The 15,407-nt window shown below is 36.4% G+C and overlaps 1 protein-coding gene across 1 annotated transcript in view; it reads right to left on the bottom strand.

Annotated features, from left to right (window-relative positions):
• LOC110454149 (bone morphogenetic protein 2-like) overlaps nt 1-14,368 on the bottom strand; it is a 42,672-nt gene extending 28,304 nt beyond the window's left edge. Inside the window, exon 1 of the mRNA XM_021503525.1 lies at nt 13,404-14,368. Within this exon, the coding sequence (XP_021359200.1) occupies nt 13,404-13,731 (328 nt within the window). The 5' untranslated portion in view covers nt 13,732-14,368. The remainder of the gene's footprint in view (nt 1-13,403) is intronic.
• Between the last annotated feature and the right edge of the window lie 1,039 nt (nt 14,369-15,407).

Below are 15,407 nucleotides of genomic sequence, written 5' to 3'. Positions count from 1 at the left end.
TTTGTATATCTCTCCTGTTCGTAGTTACATTTGTATATCTCTCCTGTTCGTAGTTACATTTGTATATCTCTCCTGTTCGTAGTTACAATTGTATATCTCTCCTGTACGTAATTTCATTTTTACATTTCTCCTGTTCGTAGTTACATTTGCATGTTCATTTCTCCTGTATGTAAAGACATTTGTATATTTCTCCTTTATGTCGTGACATTTGCATATCTCTCCTGTATTTTTTTGCAAAGTGTGTGTGTGTGTCTCCTGTACGTCATGACATCTATTTCTTCATATCATATTAATTTTCCCAATATCAAAACATCAATTAAAGGGGGTTTTCCCGTCACCTCCAGTAATTTGAAACAAGGAGTTGTAGAATTGGATGTATAATGCAATGAATCGAGTATCCATATATTAAATTCAAAAACAACGTTTAAATTAACATTAATTGTAGTTCAGTCGGAGGTATCTTTTTAGTAATTGTTAGTAGTTTTTTTTTCATACAAAACGACCTTACTTTCGGGTGAACGATTATTTGAAGCCTGTTGAGTGTGTTAAGGTGGGCTCCTCTACGACAGTCCGATGAAGAGTGGTGTGTTGGTGGTGTCTCGTACAGACATATCATTAAAGCCTACGGAAACCTCCAATCATTGTCGGCAATTCTACAAGTTAGCGCCTGCCTGTCGACAGCACTACTAGACAACGGGGGCAATAAGGTGCCATTTGCGAAGGCCTGCCGCAGTGCTACACATCCTTTTCTGGGTTGTCCTCTGAGGTGGGTCTGCACCATACAGGCAATGAGGCATCACACCACGCAAAACTCGTCTTTATCTTGTCATCTTCATCATAGTTCATGCGTCATGCAATGTGAACATTCTAATTTTCGTCTTTACATCCTGAGCTGAAAGTAGAGATGATGACGTGCTAGGCCTATATAAACCTTCTTCAGTTTCAGCGTTTGTTTCAACTTACTTTCAAAGACATGATGTTCTTGTTGAATTGTATGTTTGACTTTTAAGGAGTTTTATGTAAATTGCCGTCAGCTGGTCAATGGTTTCTCCACGTGTGTAGCTGTAATCTGGAGTAACGATATTTTCACTGACACCATTTTTATATTGGTGTGAAGTCAAACTAATATAATGTTGAATTCAAAGTAGATCTTGAAACCCAAAATAAAATACTGCTTATGCAGGCTAGCATTTAAACATCTGTGTGCTGTAAATTCAATCGTACTAGCATTACCTATATATCTACAAGTAGCTGTGATGGCGTGACAGGTGTGTCTGACAGTATAACGAGTGCCAGGTGAAAATACGATTGACATATATCTGCTATGTCTTTTTACTATTGTCATAGAAAATAAGGTCATTGCAGGAGGCCAATAGCGAACTTAGTGTAGGGTCATGTGATTGGACGTCATAATCACATATCGCCATTGTACAGCGACATCACACATAACGTGTGTTTAGAATATACATGTATAACATTGTCATGGTTTTACTCTCATTACATTTTAACATGATTGCTATGTTGATCACAATCCGTTTAAGGATGGTAATTACAGCCGGTACATAGACTGTTCCCTACTTCAACCATGGAAAGATCATAAAGCTTCGTTCTTGTCACATTTGTGTTCTGTATGATAGATGTGCTCTACTTCCAGGGTACGTTTGATATTACATAGAATGAATATAGTCTTCATGATTGCTTCTGTTCTAGAATAGATGTGATTTGTGTGTTTTGATCTGTTCTTAGGAATGACTATAGTTTTCGTGTTTGGTTCTGTTCGTTGGAATACCTACTGTATGTTTTGAATGTTTTATTCTGGGGGGTTTCGAATAAATGTTTTCAGTATGTTTTTCTTTCTTTTCTTTCTATGTTTTGCTCTGTTCTTTAAAATAAATGCGTTCTGTATGATTTGTTCTATGCTGAAGAATACGTGTTTTCTGTATTTTGCATATTTTGATAATAATTCGTACAAGGATATTCAAATTATTGCTTTTATACTGATATATTAGTTTCAACCGTTGCATAGATATTTTAATTATAGCCTTAAGTCGATATTTTACTTATAATCCGTACATGGATATTTAATTACATGGATATTTTGATACAGTCCATACCATGATATTTTACTGACATTCCGTATAAGCATATTTTACTTGCAGCCAGTACATGATTATTTCAATTACATCCTTAACATGGATATTTAAATTACATCCTAAAGATGGATATTTGAGTTACATCCTTAACATGGATATTTAAATTACATCCTTAACATGGATATTTTACTAACATCCTTTGCATGAATATTTTAATTACATCCTTGACATGGATATTTTAATTGCAATCTTTACGTGGCAATTTTTAATTACAGCATTTACGTGGATATTTTGATTAAATACTTTACATGGATATTTTTATCACAATCTTTATGTGGCAATTTTTAATAACAGCATTTACGTGGATATTTTTCAATTACATTCCTCACATGTATATTTAAATTACATTTTTGACATGGATATTTTAATTACAATCTTTACGTGGGTATTTTAATTACATCCTTAACATGGCTATTGTAATTACTACTTTTACATGGATATATAAATTACATCCTTTACATGGATATTTTAATTACATCCTTTATATTGATATTTTAATTACATCCTTTACATTGATATTTGAATTACATCCTTTACATGGATATTTGAATTACATCCTTTACATTGATATTTAAATTACATCCTTTACATTGATATTTAAATTACATCCTTAACATGGATATTTAAATTACATCTTTTACATGGATATTTTAATTTAATCCTTTACATTTATATTTAAATTACATACTTTACATTGATATTTCAATAACATCCTTTACATTGATATTTAAATTACATCATTTACATTGATATTTAAATTACATCATTTACATGGATCTCAATAATATCCTTTACATGAATATTTAAATTACATCCTTTATATCGATATTTTAATTACATCCTTTACATTGATATTTAAATTACATCCTTTACATGGATATTTAAATTACATCCTTTATATTGATATTTAAATTACATCTTTTACATTGATATTTAAATTACATGTACGTCCTTTACATGGATATTTTCATTACATCTTTTACATGGATATTTTAGTTACAACATTTACATGGATATTGTAATGTTTTCATGGATACTTTAGTTTCAATCATTACGTGTCTATTTTAATTATATCATTTACATGAATATTTTAATTACATCCTTTAAACGGATATTTTAATTACATCCTTTGCATGGATATTTTAATTACATCCTTAACATGGATATTTTAATTACATCCTTTACACCTATATTTTAATTACATCCTTTACACGGATATTTGAATTACATCCTTAACATGGATATTTTAATTACAGCCTTTACACGGATGTTTGAATTACTCCCTTTACATGGATACTATAATTACATCCTTTACATGGATATTTGAATTACATCCTTTACATGGATATTTTAATAACAGCCTTTCCATGGGGCCTGTTAACCAGTACTTCAGAAGGTAAACCTTACCACTAACGGGGTGTATTACCTATTTGTGTACTGTATAGAGGGGTTCGTACACCTGGCACGGTCTGAACCGCTACACTTGAACCTGACCCAGCACACACTATTTATTGATTGAACAAACACCCTTACACCCTAAGCCCCGAATATCATAGGATCACTGGGATTAGGACATAAATCGGGTATTCTTTTGAACCCTTACTATATGTTTAGTCAGACATAGTGATTTAATCTACCAGACTTATAGTGACATATGCTACTTTATTCTGAACAGAGTGATGATTTGTCTGTAAACACAGTAGGACTGTGATTGTGAACAGAATGCGGTTTGATAATTATAGCATTCCTAAATTTTGACAACAAATTTTAACTTCGTATTTGTTTTCCAAATTTGAGGCAGATTTTCAATAAAATGAAAACCAGTAGCTATCTTGAATTTTATAATTGTGACGCTACATTGTGATAACGTGTTCCTCACACCAGAGTAATAGTTTCTTACGTCACAACTGACTTTGTTAGATGTTTATGTTGGCAATACAAAGTAAGTATATATATCGGGGAAACACAATACATGGCGGTCTTTATTAAGTCTGTCAGTGTGTTACAGGACCACACGCAATTTGCATAAGCGATCATTGCTTAAATATAACCAAAAGCTATTCATAAAAAAACATACCAAAAATACCCCATAACGGACAGGAACTCGAAATTCATCTAACATGTAAGTCATATCTCCCCTTAAAGTTAAATGTGTCCTGAAACCTCCATTACCCCTTAAGGTTACAATTCAATTCAACACTATTGCATTTTTATCCAAACAACATACATTCAAAGGATCGACCTACACATGAACACAACAACGAAGGGACTATTTGTAACTATTATTATGAAACTTAGACACGTTACAAGCCCACCTTTCTCAGACACGTTACAAGCCCACCTTTCTCATACACGTTACAAGCCCACCTTTCTCAGACACGTTACACGCCCACCTTTCTCAGACACGTAACAAGCCCACCTTTCTCAGACACGTTGCAAGCCCACCTTTCTCAGTTCAAAGCACGTTTTAATGAAGAGACCCATATAACGGTCATTAGATGTTTACGTAGTTTGTAAGTTACATCTGCCGTGGACATTACTTAGCATGAAAGCTTCACCTCACCATGGAAATTGCATGTCAGAAATCTCGCTCTTCGATTCTTGATTGCTCAACCCTCGACTGAAGATGCCTCTATTTAGACAGTTAATGATATCATCTTCTATAAATTATCTACAGGTTATTCTCTAGAGGTGCACCATTGGTTTATCTACGGATTCTATGCTGTAGCTACAATGTACAAGATTACCTAAATATTATCTGCAAATTCTAGTCTGTGTCCTGGGCACAAGATGGTTAACATGATATCTACATAGTCTTCTTTTAACATTAAGGACACACGGTTATCTACAGACTGTTTACAGATTCTTCTGTACAGCAAGGGCGCGTGATTATCACAATATTAAGGTCTGTGACACTGTAGCTCCAACGGTATCTAAGCATTTATAACAAATATCCGTTAGTGAGGTTTGATACAACAGAACAATGCTAATGTCTATCTTCTTGTAGATTCGGACATAGAATTAAGTCTGAAACAGTACCACGTTTAACCACAGTAACATTAAAAAAATGATACCGTGCGACAAGCTTTACTATAACAATATAAGATAAAACTGCTTTGACATGTTTTTATAACTGTCCTAAAGCCAAGATGGCTACTGTCGATAACACAGCTTATAATTAACAACGTTTTCATTTAGTGGACAACACAGATGAGACCGATAAACGTCGCTTCATAATACAGGGCATTTCGCTGTATAACGAGGACGGTTCAGGCGAACTGTTTTACACTTTATAACGAGCAAGGTTCATGCAGACTGGTAGACATTTAATAACGAGCAATGTTCAGGCAGACTGTTGAACACTATATAATGAGCAAGGTTCAGGCAGACTGTTGAACACTATATAACGAGCAAGGCTCAGGCAGACTGTTGAACACTATATAACGAGCAATGTTCAGGTAGACTGTCCAACACTTTATAACGAGAAATGTTCAGGCAGACTGTTTAACACTTTATAACGAGAAATTTTCAGGCAGACTGTTTAACACTTTATTACGAGCAATGTTCAGGCATACTGTTTAACACTTTATTACGAGCAATGTTCATGCAGAATGTTTAACACTTTATCACGAGAAAGGTACATGCAGACTGTATAATACTTTATAACGACCGAGGTCCAGGCAGAATGTTGAACAAAACAAGAATACCACAGAATCAGTAACGGAGGAATAACGGAACTTAAGGTCAATAAAAAAGAAAGAGAAAGACAAGAATTCGCACAAAACAAACGAAATGAAACGAGGTGTTCCGGATGTAGCACTGCCATGATGTCTCCCGCCAATTTCAGCAAAGAAAGAGAGGAGGGGTTACTATTTCCATTCTGTTCGTGGTTTATTTTGGCCGTTACGAGTTGTCACAGGCCATCAGCTTCAGTTCTTGGTGTATGAGTCGATCGGAGACTGTTTCCTTCTTTTCATTTTCCGTTTTTCGGGCGAGAGTGGCTGATTAGTTCATTCTTGGAATTCGTCTTAGGTTGTTAGGGTGTTGCACTTTCCGAAATCTCTGGAAAATATTCGGATTCCAAGTGTGAAGTCATCTTTTCCTAAAGATGTAATTTCATTATAAAATGAGAAAAGTGGTAAATACCCTGTTTTCTGACCAGTATAAACGTCTTTGTGTGACTAGCCTAGGTATGTTTTCTGACCAGTATAAACGTCTTTGTGTGACTAGCCTAGGTGTGTTGTCTGGGTCACGCAGACGGTCGCTAGGTATAGTACTGTCATTACTCTTTGGAGCTGTTTATTGGGAAAATAATAGCAACGCTTACAAGATAGTCATAACTTTCCTTTATTGAGTAAATACTTAATAGGAACTCCTTGACCGCCATAGCTTTACAACAGTCATTCTTCCACATATAGCGAGTAACCCGGATGTCATACCTGTGTTTGTATCGGTAGATCACACAAAACCAACAACATCTCGGTATCACATTAGTACTGTCACGGTGCACATGTAAGCAGGGACCCGGTGCTATTGTGGGGGTTATTCCATAGATAGCGGGCTGATAGGCCAACACGATACTACCAATACAAATGTACGTTATTGAGTCTTTTTTGCATCATAAAAAGAAAACTCCGGATGGAATCGAAGCCCTTGTGAAACAGTTCAAGTAAGGTAATAGCGACAAACAACTAACCGACCAATATTGACACAAGTTTTGAGAGTCAGTTTCATTTAAGTGCACGTGTTTCGAGAACAACACTTATTTATTTATTTGTTTGTTTTATTATGTATTCTTTGTTTGTCCAAGGTAAAACATTGAGATAGCGTCTAGTTTACAATATGGCCCTGCATCAAAATAGATATTCAAGCGTAACAATTTTAGATAAGAAAACAGTATAAAAGTAAAATAATGTTGTATGTATCATCACAGTCATGGTCTATAAAACAGTAAAGAATGAGGTAAACAAGCTAATAAAGGTAAACATTTACAGAGTAGGTACTGGTGTAGCGTGCCGTTAAACGAGACAATGGAGGCAGTGGAATAAAACATCAGGTATAATATTATCATTTGCTTTATACAGTCCTTAGATAAACTTACAAATAAAAAATACAGTTAAATATAATCCAATAAACGCAATAACTATTACAAAATTGGAAACTGTTCGGGCCTTTCTGTCAAATTATTTTGAGTTATCATGAGCAAATCATGACGTGACGTAAAATTGAATTTATGACGGAAATTCCCGAATGATTTCCATTGACGTTGGCCGCCTAACGGTACTGGTAACAATAGAAAACACTTTCTTGTACCCGTAAAAATGGCTGTTCCGCCATTTGGTAAAACAATTTGTTTAACATAGACCACAAAGTACGATAGAATAATAGTATTTGATGTTTTAACGTAAATATCAGGATTGAAATGCATTTTTTAACCTTTATGAACAAATGTGAATGAATGTTAAAAAGATGCGTTTTAAACCTTAAATAACATGATAGAATGATCGGTTATGAAACTGAGCGTATCACTAATTGTTCTCATCCATCACTTTGTAGACAAAATAGATTAATTGTAACACAAACAATCGAAAATATAATTAACTTTGTAAATTACACATTTCGCATAATGTCATCATAACGTCTTGCACCTAAGAGATTCTGCGTGTCGGGAATGGGGCTTAATACCGAATCTAGAAATATCCGAGCATAAACATGTTCTACTGCTAAAAACCAATGAAGCAATGTGAACTTAAATACCAGTATTGATAATACCAATCCTGAAACTCAAAAGGTCACTGTCCGGTTACCGGTGTTCTTAAGTCATATTACAGTAGTACCGGTCCTCATAAGCCATTAGTAAGGACGGTACTCACGAGTTATCAGTTAGTACAGTAGTCATGAGTCATTAGTTAGTACTGTACTCATTAGTCATTAGTTAGTACTGTACTCATGACGCATTAGTTAGTACGGTACTCATGGGTCATTAGCTAGTACGGTACTCATGGGTCATGAGTTAGTACGGTAGTCATGAGTCATGAGTAAGTACGGTACTGATGAGTCATGAGTTAGTACTGTACTCATGAGTCATTAGTTAGTACGGTAGTCATGAGTCATGAGTTAGTACTGTAATCATGGGTCATGAGTTAGTACTGTACTCATGGGTCATTGGTTAGTACTGTACTCACGAGTCATGAGTGAGTACTGTACTCATGGGTCATTAGTTAATACGGTACTCATGGGTCATTAGTTAGTCCTGTACTCATGGGTCATTAGTTAATACGGTACTCATGGGTCATTAGTTAGTCCTGTACTCATGGGTCATTAGTTAGTACTGTACTCACGAGTCATGAGTTAGTACTGTACTCATGGGTCATTAGTTAATACGGTACTCATGGGTCATTAGTTAGTACTGTACTCATGGGTCATGAGTTAGTACTGTACTCATGGGTCATTAGTTAATACGGTACTCATGGGTCATTAGTTAGTACTGTACTCTCAGTACTCATGGGTCATTGGTACTCATGGGTCATGAGTTAGAACTGTACTCATGGGTCATTAGTTAGTACTGTACTCATGGGTCATTAGTTAGTACTGTACTCATGGGTCATTGGTTAGTACGGTACTCATGAGTCATTAGTAGGTACGGTACTCATGAGTCATTAGTTAGTACTGTACTCATGAGTCATTAATTAGTACTGTACTCAGTACTCATGGGTCATTGGTTAGTCCTGTACTCCCGAGTCATTAGTTAGTACGGTACTCATGAGTCATTAGTTAGCACGGTACTCATGGGTCATTGGTTAGTCCTGTACTCCCGAGTCATTAGTTAGTACGGTACTCATGAGTCATTAGTTAGTACTGTACTCATGAGTCATTAGTTAGTACGGTACTCATGGATCATGAGTTAGTACGGTACTCATGGGTCATTAGTTAGTACTGTACTCATGAGTCATTAATTAGTACTGTACTCATGGGTCATTGGTTAGTACTGTACTCACGAGTCATTAGTTAGTACGGTACTCATGGATCATGAGTTAGTACGGTACTCATGGGTCATTAATTAGTACTGTACTCATGGATCATGAGTTAGTACGGTACTCATGAGTCATTAGTTAGTACGGTACTCATGGGTCATTGGTTAGTACTGTACTCACGAGTCATTAGTTATTACGGTACTCATGGGTCATGAGTTAGTACTGTACTCATGAGTCATTAGTTAGTACTGTACTCATGACGTATTAGTTAGTACGGTACTCATGAGTCATTAGTCAGGACGGTACTCATGAGTCATTAGTCAGGACGGTACTCACGAAATGGAGGTTTCATATACTTATACGTTATACAGTGAAAAGTGATCATGATATACACGGTAATCGGGGTAGATGTTTTCACGAAGTTTCTGAGCTTTTATTCCTAATCATATAAATAATAATAAGATAAAGTTAATCCGCTGTGTGGAGATAGAGCAGTCCCTACGAGCCGTGTACCTGTAATCAAGCTGTGTACCTGTAATCAAGGTAGGACAGTCGTGTCACACAGACTCCTTCCAACGATATAATTCTACAGGTGACAACAGGTACCCCCTCTGTGGCGTTAGTCTTTAAGCGATACACCTGCATATACAGATTTCGCACCTGCGAGGTTAAGAAACTCGCTAATTCATTCCGATAGGGACCCCCTACATCAACAGTCTATACTGATGCTTTAACACCTTTTATGAGAAACAAAACTGCTTTATTTTTTCCTAAATTTAATAAATATTCTTTACATTGTACCTGAGTTTGACAATGATTATATTCTTGTGCACTCTTATCTGGACACTCGACATGCAGGTAGGCAATATTTCACTAACACTTGATATTCATATATATGAGCTAAACATCAAAAACCACGTTTCTCTTTGCGACAATCCTAGACGTACGTATCGATAACTGTATCTAATCTGGGGCATGCTAAACAACCAACTGTGCTCAGATGAACATTTTTATATAGGACAGAATCCAGGTACTGACCCCTGGTGAATTAAATGTTAATACATTACTTGCAATTTGCTAATTTTTGTTTATGCTAGACGTTATCAGTTGATCAGACCGAACCTAAAATATCAAGGTAGACATATTAAAACCTCGTCATATTCCTGTCTTATACATTGTTATGTCCTGTCTCATACAATATCATATTCCTGTCTCATACATTGTTATGTCCAGTCTCATACATTGTAATATTCCTGTCTCATACATTGTCATATACCTGTCTCATACATTGTCATTGTCCTGTCTCACACAGTCATATTCCTGTCTCATACTCTTTCATATTCCTGTCTCATACAATATCATATTCCTGTCTCATACATTGTTATGTCCTGTCTCATACAATATCATATTCCTGTCTCATACAATATCATATTCCTGTCTCATACATTGTTATGTCCTGTCTCATACAATATCATATTCCTGTCTCATACAATATCATATTCCTGTCTCATACATTGTTATGTCCTGTCTCATACAATATCATATTCCTGTCTCATACAATATCATATTCCTGTCTCATACATTGTTATGTCCTGTCTCATACAATATCATATTCCTGTCTCATACATTGTTATGTACTGTCTCATACAATATCATATTCCTGTCTCATACAATATCATATTCCTGTCTCATACATTGTTATGTCCTGTTTCATACAATATCATATTCCTGTCTCATACAATATCATATTCCTGTCTCATACATTGTCATAGTACTGTCTCATACATTGTTATGTCCTGTCTCATACAATATCATATTCCTGTTTCATACATTGTTATGTCCTGTTTCATACAATATCATATTCCTGTCTCATACATTGTTATGTCCTGTTTCATACAATAACATATTCCTGTCTCATACAATATCATATTCCTGTCTCATACAATATCATGTTCCTGTCTCATACAATATCATATTCCTGTCTCATACATTGTTATGTCCTGTCTCATACAATATCATATTCCTGTCTTATACATTGTCATAGTACTGTCTTGACGTATATCCTCTGATGACGTATAAGATATACATTCTGCTAACGTATAAGTTATACCCCCGATAATGTAGACGATATATAAAATATACGCTCTGATGATGTATAAGATATACCCTCTGATGACATATAAGATATACCCTCTGATAACATATAAGATATACCATCTGATGATGTATAATATATACCCTTTGATGACGTATAAGATATACATTCTGCTAACGTATAAGTTATACCCCCGATAATGTAAACGATGTATAAAATATACCCTCTGATGACGTATAAGATATACCCTCTGATGACATATAAGATATATCATCTGATGACGTATAAGATATACCCTCTGCTGACTTATAAATATACCCTTTGATGATGTATAAGATATAGACTCTAATGATGTATAAGATATACCCTATGATGATGTATAAGATATACCCTCTGATGACATATAAGATATACCCTCTGATGATGCATAAGATACACCCTCTGATGATGTATAAGATATACCCTCTGATGATGTATAAGATACACCCTCTGATGATGTATAAGATATACCCTCTGATAATGTATAAGATACACCCTATGATGATGTATAAGATATACCCTTTGATTGTATAAGATATACCCTCTGATGACGTATAAGATATTCCCTCTGATGACGTATAAGATATACCCTCTGATGACGTATAAGATATACCCTCTGATGACGTATAAGATATACCCCCGATGATGTAGATGACGTATAAGATATACCCTCTGATGACGTATAAGATATACCCTCTGATGACGTATAAGATATACCCTCTGATGACTTATAATATATACCCCTCGATAATGTAGATGACGTATAAAATATACCCTTTAATGATGTTTAAGAAATAGACTCTAATGATGTATAAGATATACCCCCGATGATGTAGATGACGTATAAGATACACCCTCTGATGATGTATAAGATATACCCTCTGATGATGTATAAGATACACCCTCTGATGATGTATAAGATAACCCTATGATGATGTATAAGATATACCCTCTGATGATGTATAAGATACACCCTCTGATGTCGTAAATGATATACCCTCTTATGATGTATAAGATATACCCTCTGAATGTATAAGATATACCCTCTGATGACATATAAGATATACCCTCTGATGATGTATAAGATACACCCTCTGATGTCGTAAATGATATACCCTCTGATGACATATAAGATATACCCTCTGAATGTATAAGATATACCCTCTGATGACATATAAGATATACCCTCTGATGATGTATAAGATACACCCTCTGATGTCGTAAATGATATACCCTCTGATGATGTATAAGATACACTTTCTGATGACGTATAGGATACACCTCCTGATGACGTATAAGATATACCCTCAGATTGTATAATACTTGTCCTGGCGCTACGTATTTGGAGACGTTTGTGGTAAAACAAATGTTTAAACACGTGCTAAAAATGTGACATTTTTTTCCCGGGCAGAACACATGTTTAATTTAATTACAGAGAGGGACACGACTGCTAACAACACAGAAACAACATAGCTTCATTCTGTGTAGCTGAATATGATGAAGTTCGTGTGTAGCACCAATAGCCGACATTGCTTGTTTTTAAAGTACTTACCACAGTGGTGAGACAGTTTGCAAATAAAACGTATTGCTTTCAATTATTGTAAAAGCCATATGTTTCGTCTTTATGATCTAAACTTGAGGAGGAAGAGTACGCACAGCTATTAAGATCTGACAAGTGCACGTACAGTTGAGAGACGTGACGTTGAGATGGGGAGGGGGTCACTTCCACATTAACGACAGCCCGTGTTTAGTGGAGGAGGAGGAGTAACAGACTGTACTATCATAGGTCTACACTCACATAGCAAAACCATTCAAACCTCTCCTAGTCTGTGGAATTCAATGATAACATTGATCCTTGTCAATAGATAAGTTACATACGAGGGCTGTCAAAGTGGATGTTATTCGGAAACTAAGTCACATCTTTTACTCTTCAAGACGTAACAATTCGGAAACATTGTACAACATTCTACAGTTGATGTGAAAGTTATCTTCTTGTATGTTAATGTGTGACCTCGTGTTACATATCGAAATGCTTCGCCTCTGAGTAAAATAAATATCTGAATCTAGAATTTAATTATACATATCTCTATTAACTTATTTTGATGACGTTTTGTCGAGAATTACGTACGTCATATGACTTACCTCTGTCGGGGAAGCTCCTGATGACGTCAGCCCGGTATGGACTCTCCCGTTTGACGAGCCCTCCCGGTTCGGTGATACTAGCATATAAGTCGATCATAAACTGGGGAGGGGATTTGTGAATGACTCGGGCGGGGACCCTATCTATCCCGAAAAACCGGGACAGTCTCTCTATCACCTCCGTCTGGTTGGAAGATTTAGTAGAGGGGGTCAAACCCGCTGGTACTTTCATGCGCGCGTGCGAAGGTATTCCAAAACCGACGACAACGAATATAACTATCACTAGAATCCGCCTGTTTCCGAAAAGTCTTCTTAACACTTTCCCAATCATCTTACACTGGTGTTGACAGCGTGCTCCCTGTTGATGATGGAGGTGAGTCGTCCATGCAGGTATAAATGTTGCGGTCGCGGAGCCAGTATTGGCTTGGATTACCAAGTGGGCGATTTATCAATACACAATTCCTTACATTTAATTTGTGTGAAAGTGAGAGAGAACACACACCAGTAAGTCGGTCTAGGGCACCGTGATAATACAATGCTGTGAGCGCCTCATTGTTCTGCACTTTAAGTTTCGGTTTTCCCACATTGTCAGATATTTAGAGTTCTGGCCAGTATTAGAAAGCTATTGTAATGACCTCAAGTGTCCAGAGCACTGTCACACCTGCGAACACGTGTATCCCTGCCACACATCCAGGGCTATGTCCAGCTAGTCTCCACCCGGTACACCACCTCTCCTGTCATACTACCGTGGCTATCGCAGAGGAAACACTCGCAAAACACACGTGTTTCTCGTAAGACACTAACAACATATACGTTCATCAAAAACACACACTATCTGAGCTGTTCTGGTGTATCATTTATACATCCAAATTAAATTTTGATTTTACGATGAATATTGTTTCATTGAGAATCAAAAACATGGTGCTTTCCATGCTTTTAGGAAAACAAGGTAGAGATTTGTATGACAGAATCCGTGAGCGTGGTGTTGGTGTGCGTTCGGTTGACTCCTCCCTCACCGTCTCTCATTGGCTGGGACCATTTGCTTTCTAGTTGAGCGATTGCCGACAGTTTACTTAGATATCTCATTTTCACAACCACTGTTTGTGTCCATCTCGAGTTACCACCCTTAACAGTCTAGGCCTCTTGTCAGTCAAAATACTTAACATGATAAAGGGCAAATGTATGTTTTAATGGAACGACATTTACCCCGACACAAAGCCAGCCAATTGACGCACACCCCACTCTAGACCCCGAGTAATGAGCGTGCTCCGCCACCTACAAATTTACCTGTTAAGCGCCCAATTGAAACAGACGTTTTATTAGCAGGTTACGAACTAGGGTTGACGCGTGATTTTTGTGTTGTTGTAATTTACACAAGGACTTTACAAATGAGATAATTTTGTTCTTTATTCTAGAAATTATAGATGGCGATATCCGGTTACTTGTGGCGAAGCATAAGTCAAAGAATTGGTTTTAACCAGTGGGACAACAACACTAAGTGGATACAAAACTACACTTAATTTTGGAAAATAGTTCTCAGTTTATGGTCGTATATCTCTGCATTTATGATTGGTGACAATGTACGCGTTACTACAGTCTTATGAATGGTTATAACCTGCGAAGCATTGAGGTACCTCTTCAACTTCAATGACGTCACATAAAGTGTTGTTTTTCGTCATCGTTTCCTGTTTCCAGCCAGTGAGATCACGGGTATCAATATTAGGCTCACTCCTCCGGTGGTTTTCGTTCGATTAGCCGCATGTATCACGAAAGTAAACATTCGAGTTCCGCTATAAAGCAAATGTTCCACTTTCTGAAACACGCATTCACTATAAAGATCGGAATGGCGTGTTTGTCACTTGTTATCTATTCATAATAACTTGCTACGCAGAATCCATGTATACTTAACAATCTCAACCGATAAACAAGGAATGGCATTCGAAAGTCGGGTTCCCAGGATGAGCAACATGTATTCTGGCAACATGTTACACACTTTGACGAAATATT

Source organism: Mizuhopecten yessoensis, unplaced genomic scaffold, assembly GCF_002113885.1.
Source record: "Mizuhopecten yessoensis strain PY_sf001 unplaced genomic scaffold, ASM211388v2 scaffold7695, whole genome shotgun sequence".
Lineage (NCBI taxonomy): Eukaryota > Metazoa > Mollusca > Bivalvia > Pectinida > Pectinidae > Mizuhopecten > Mizuhopecten yessoensis.
Note: the sequence above shows the minus strand (reverse complement) of the source record. Positions and strands in the feature narration are given on the sequence as shown.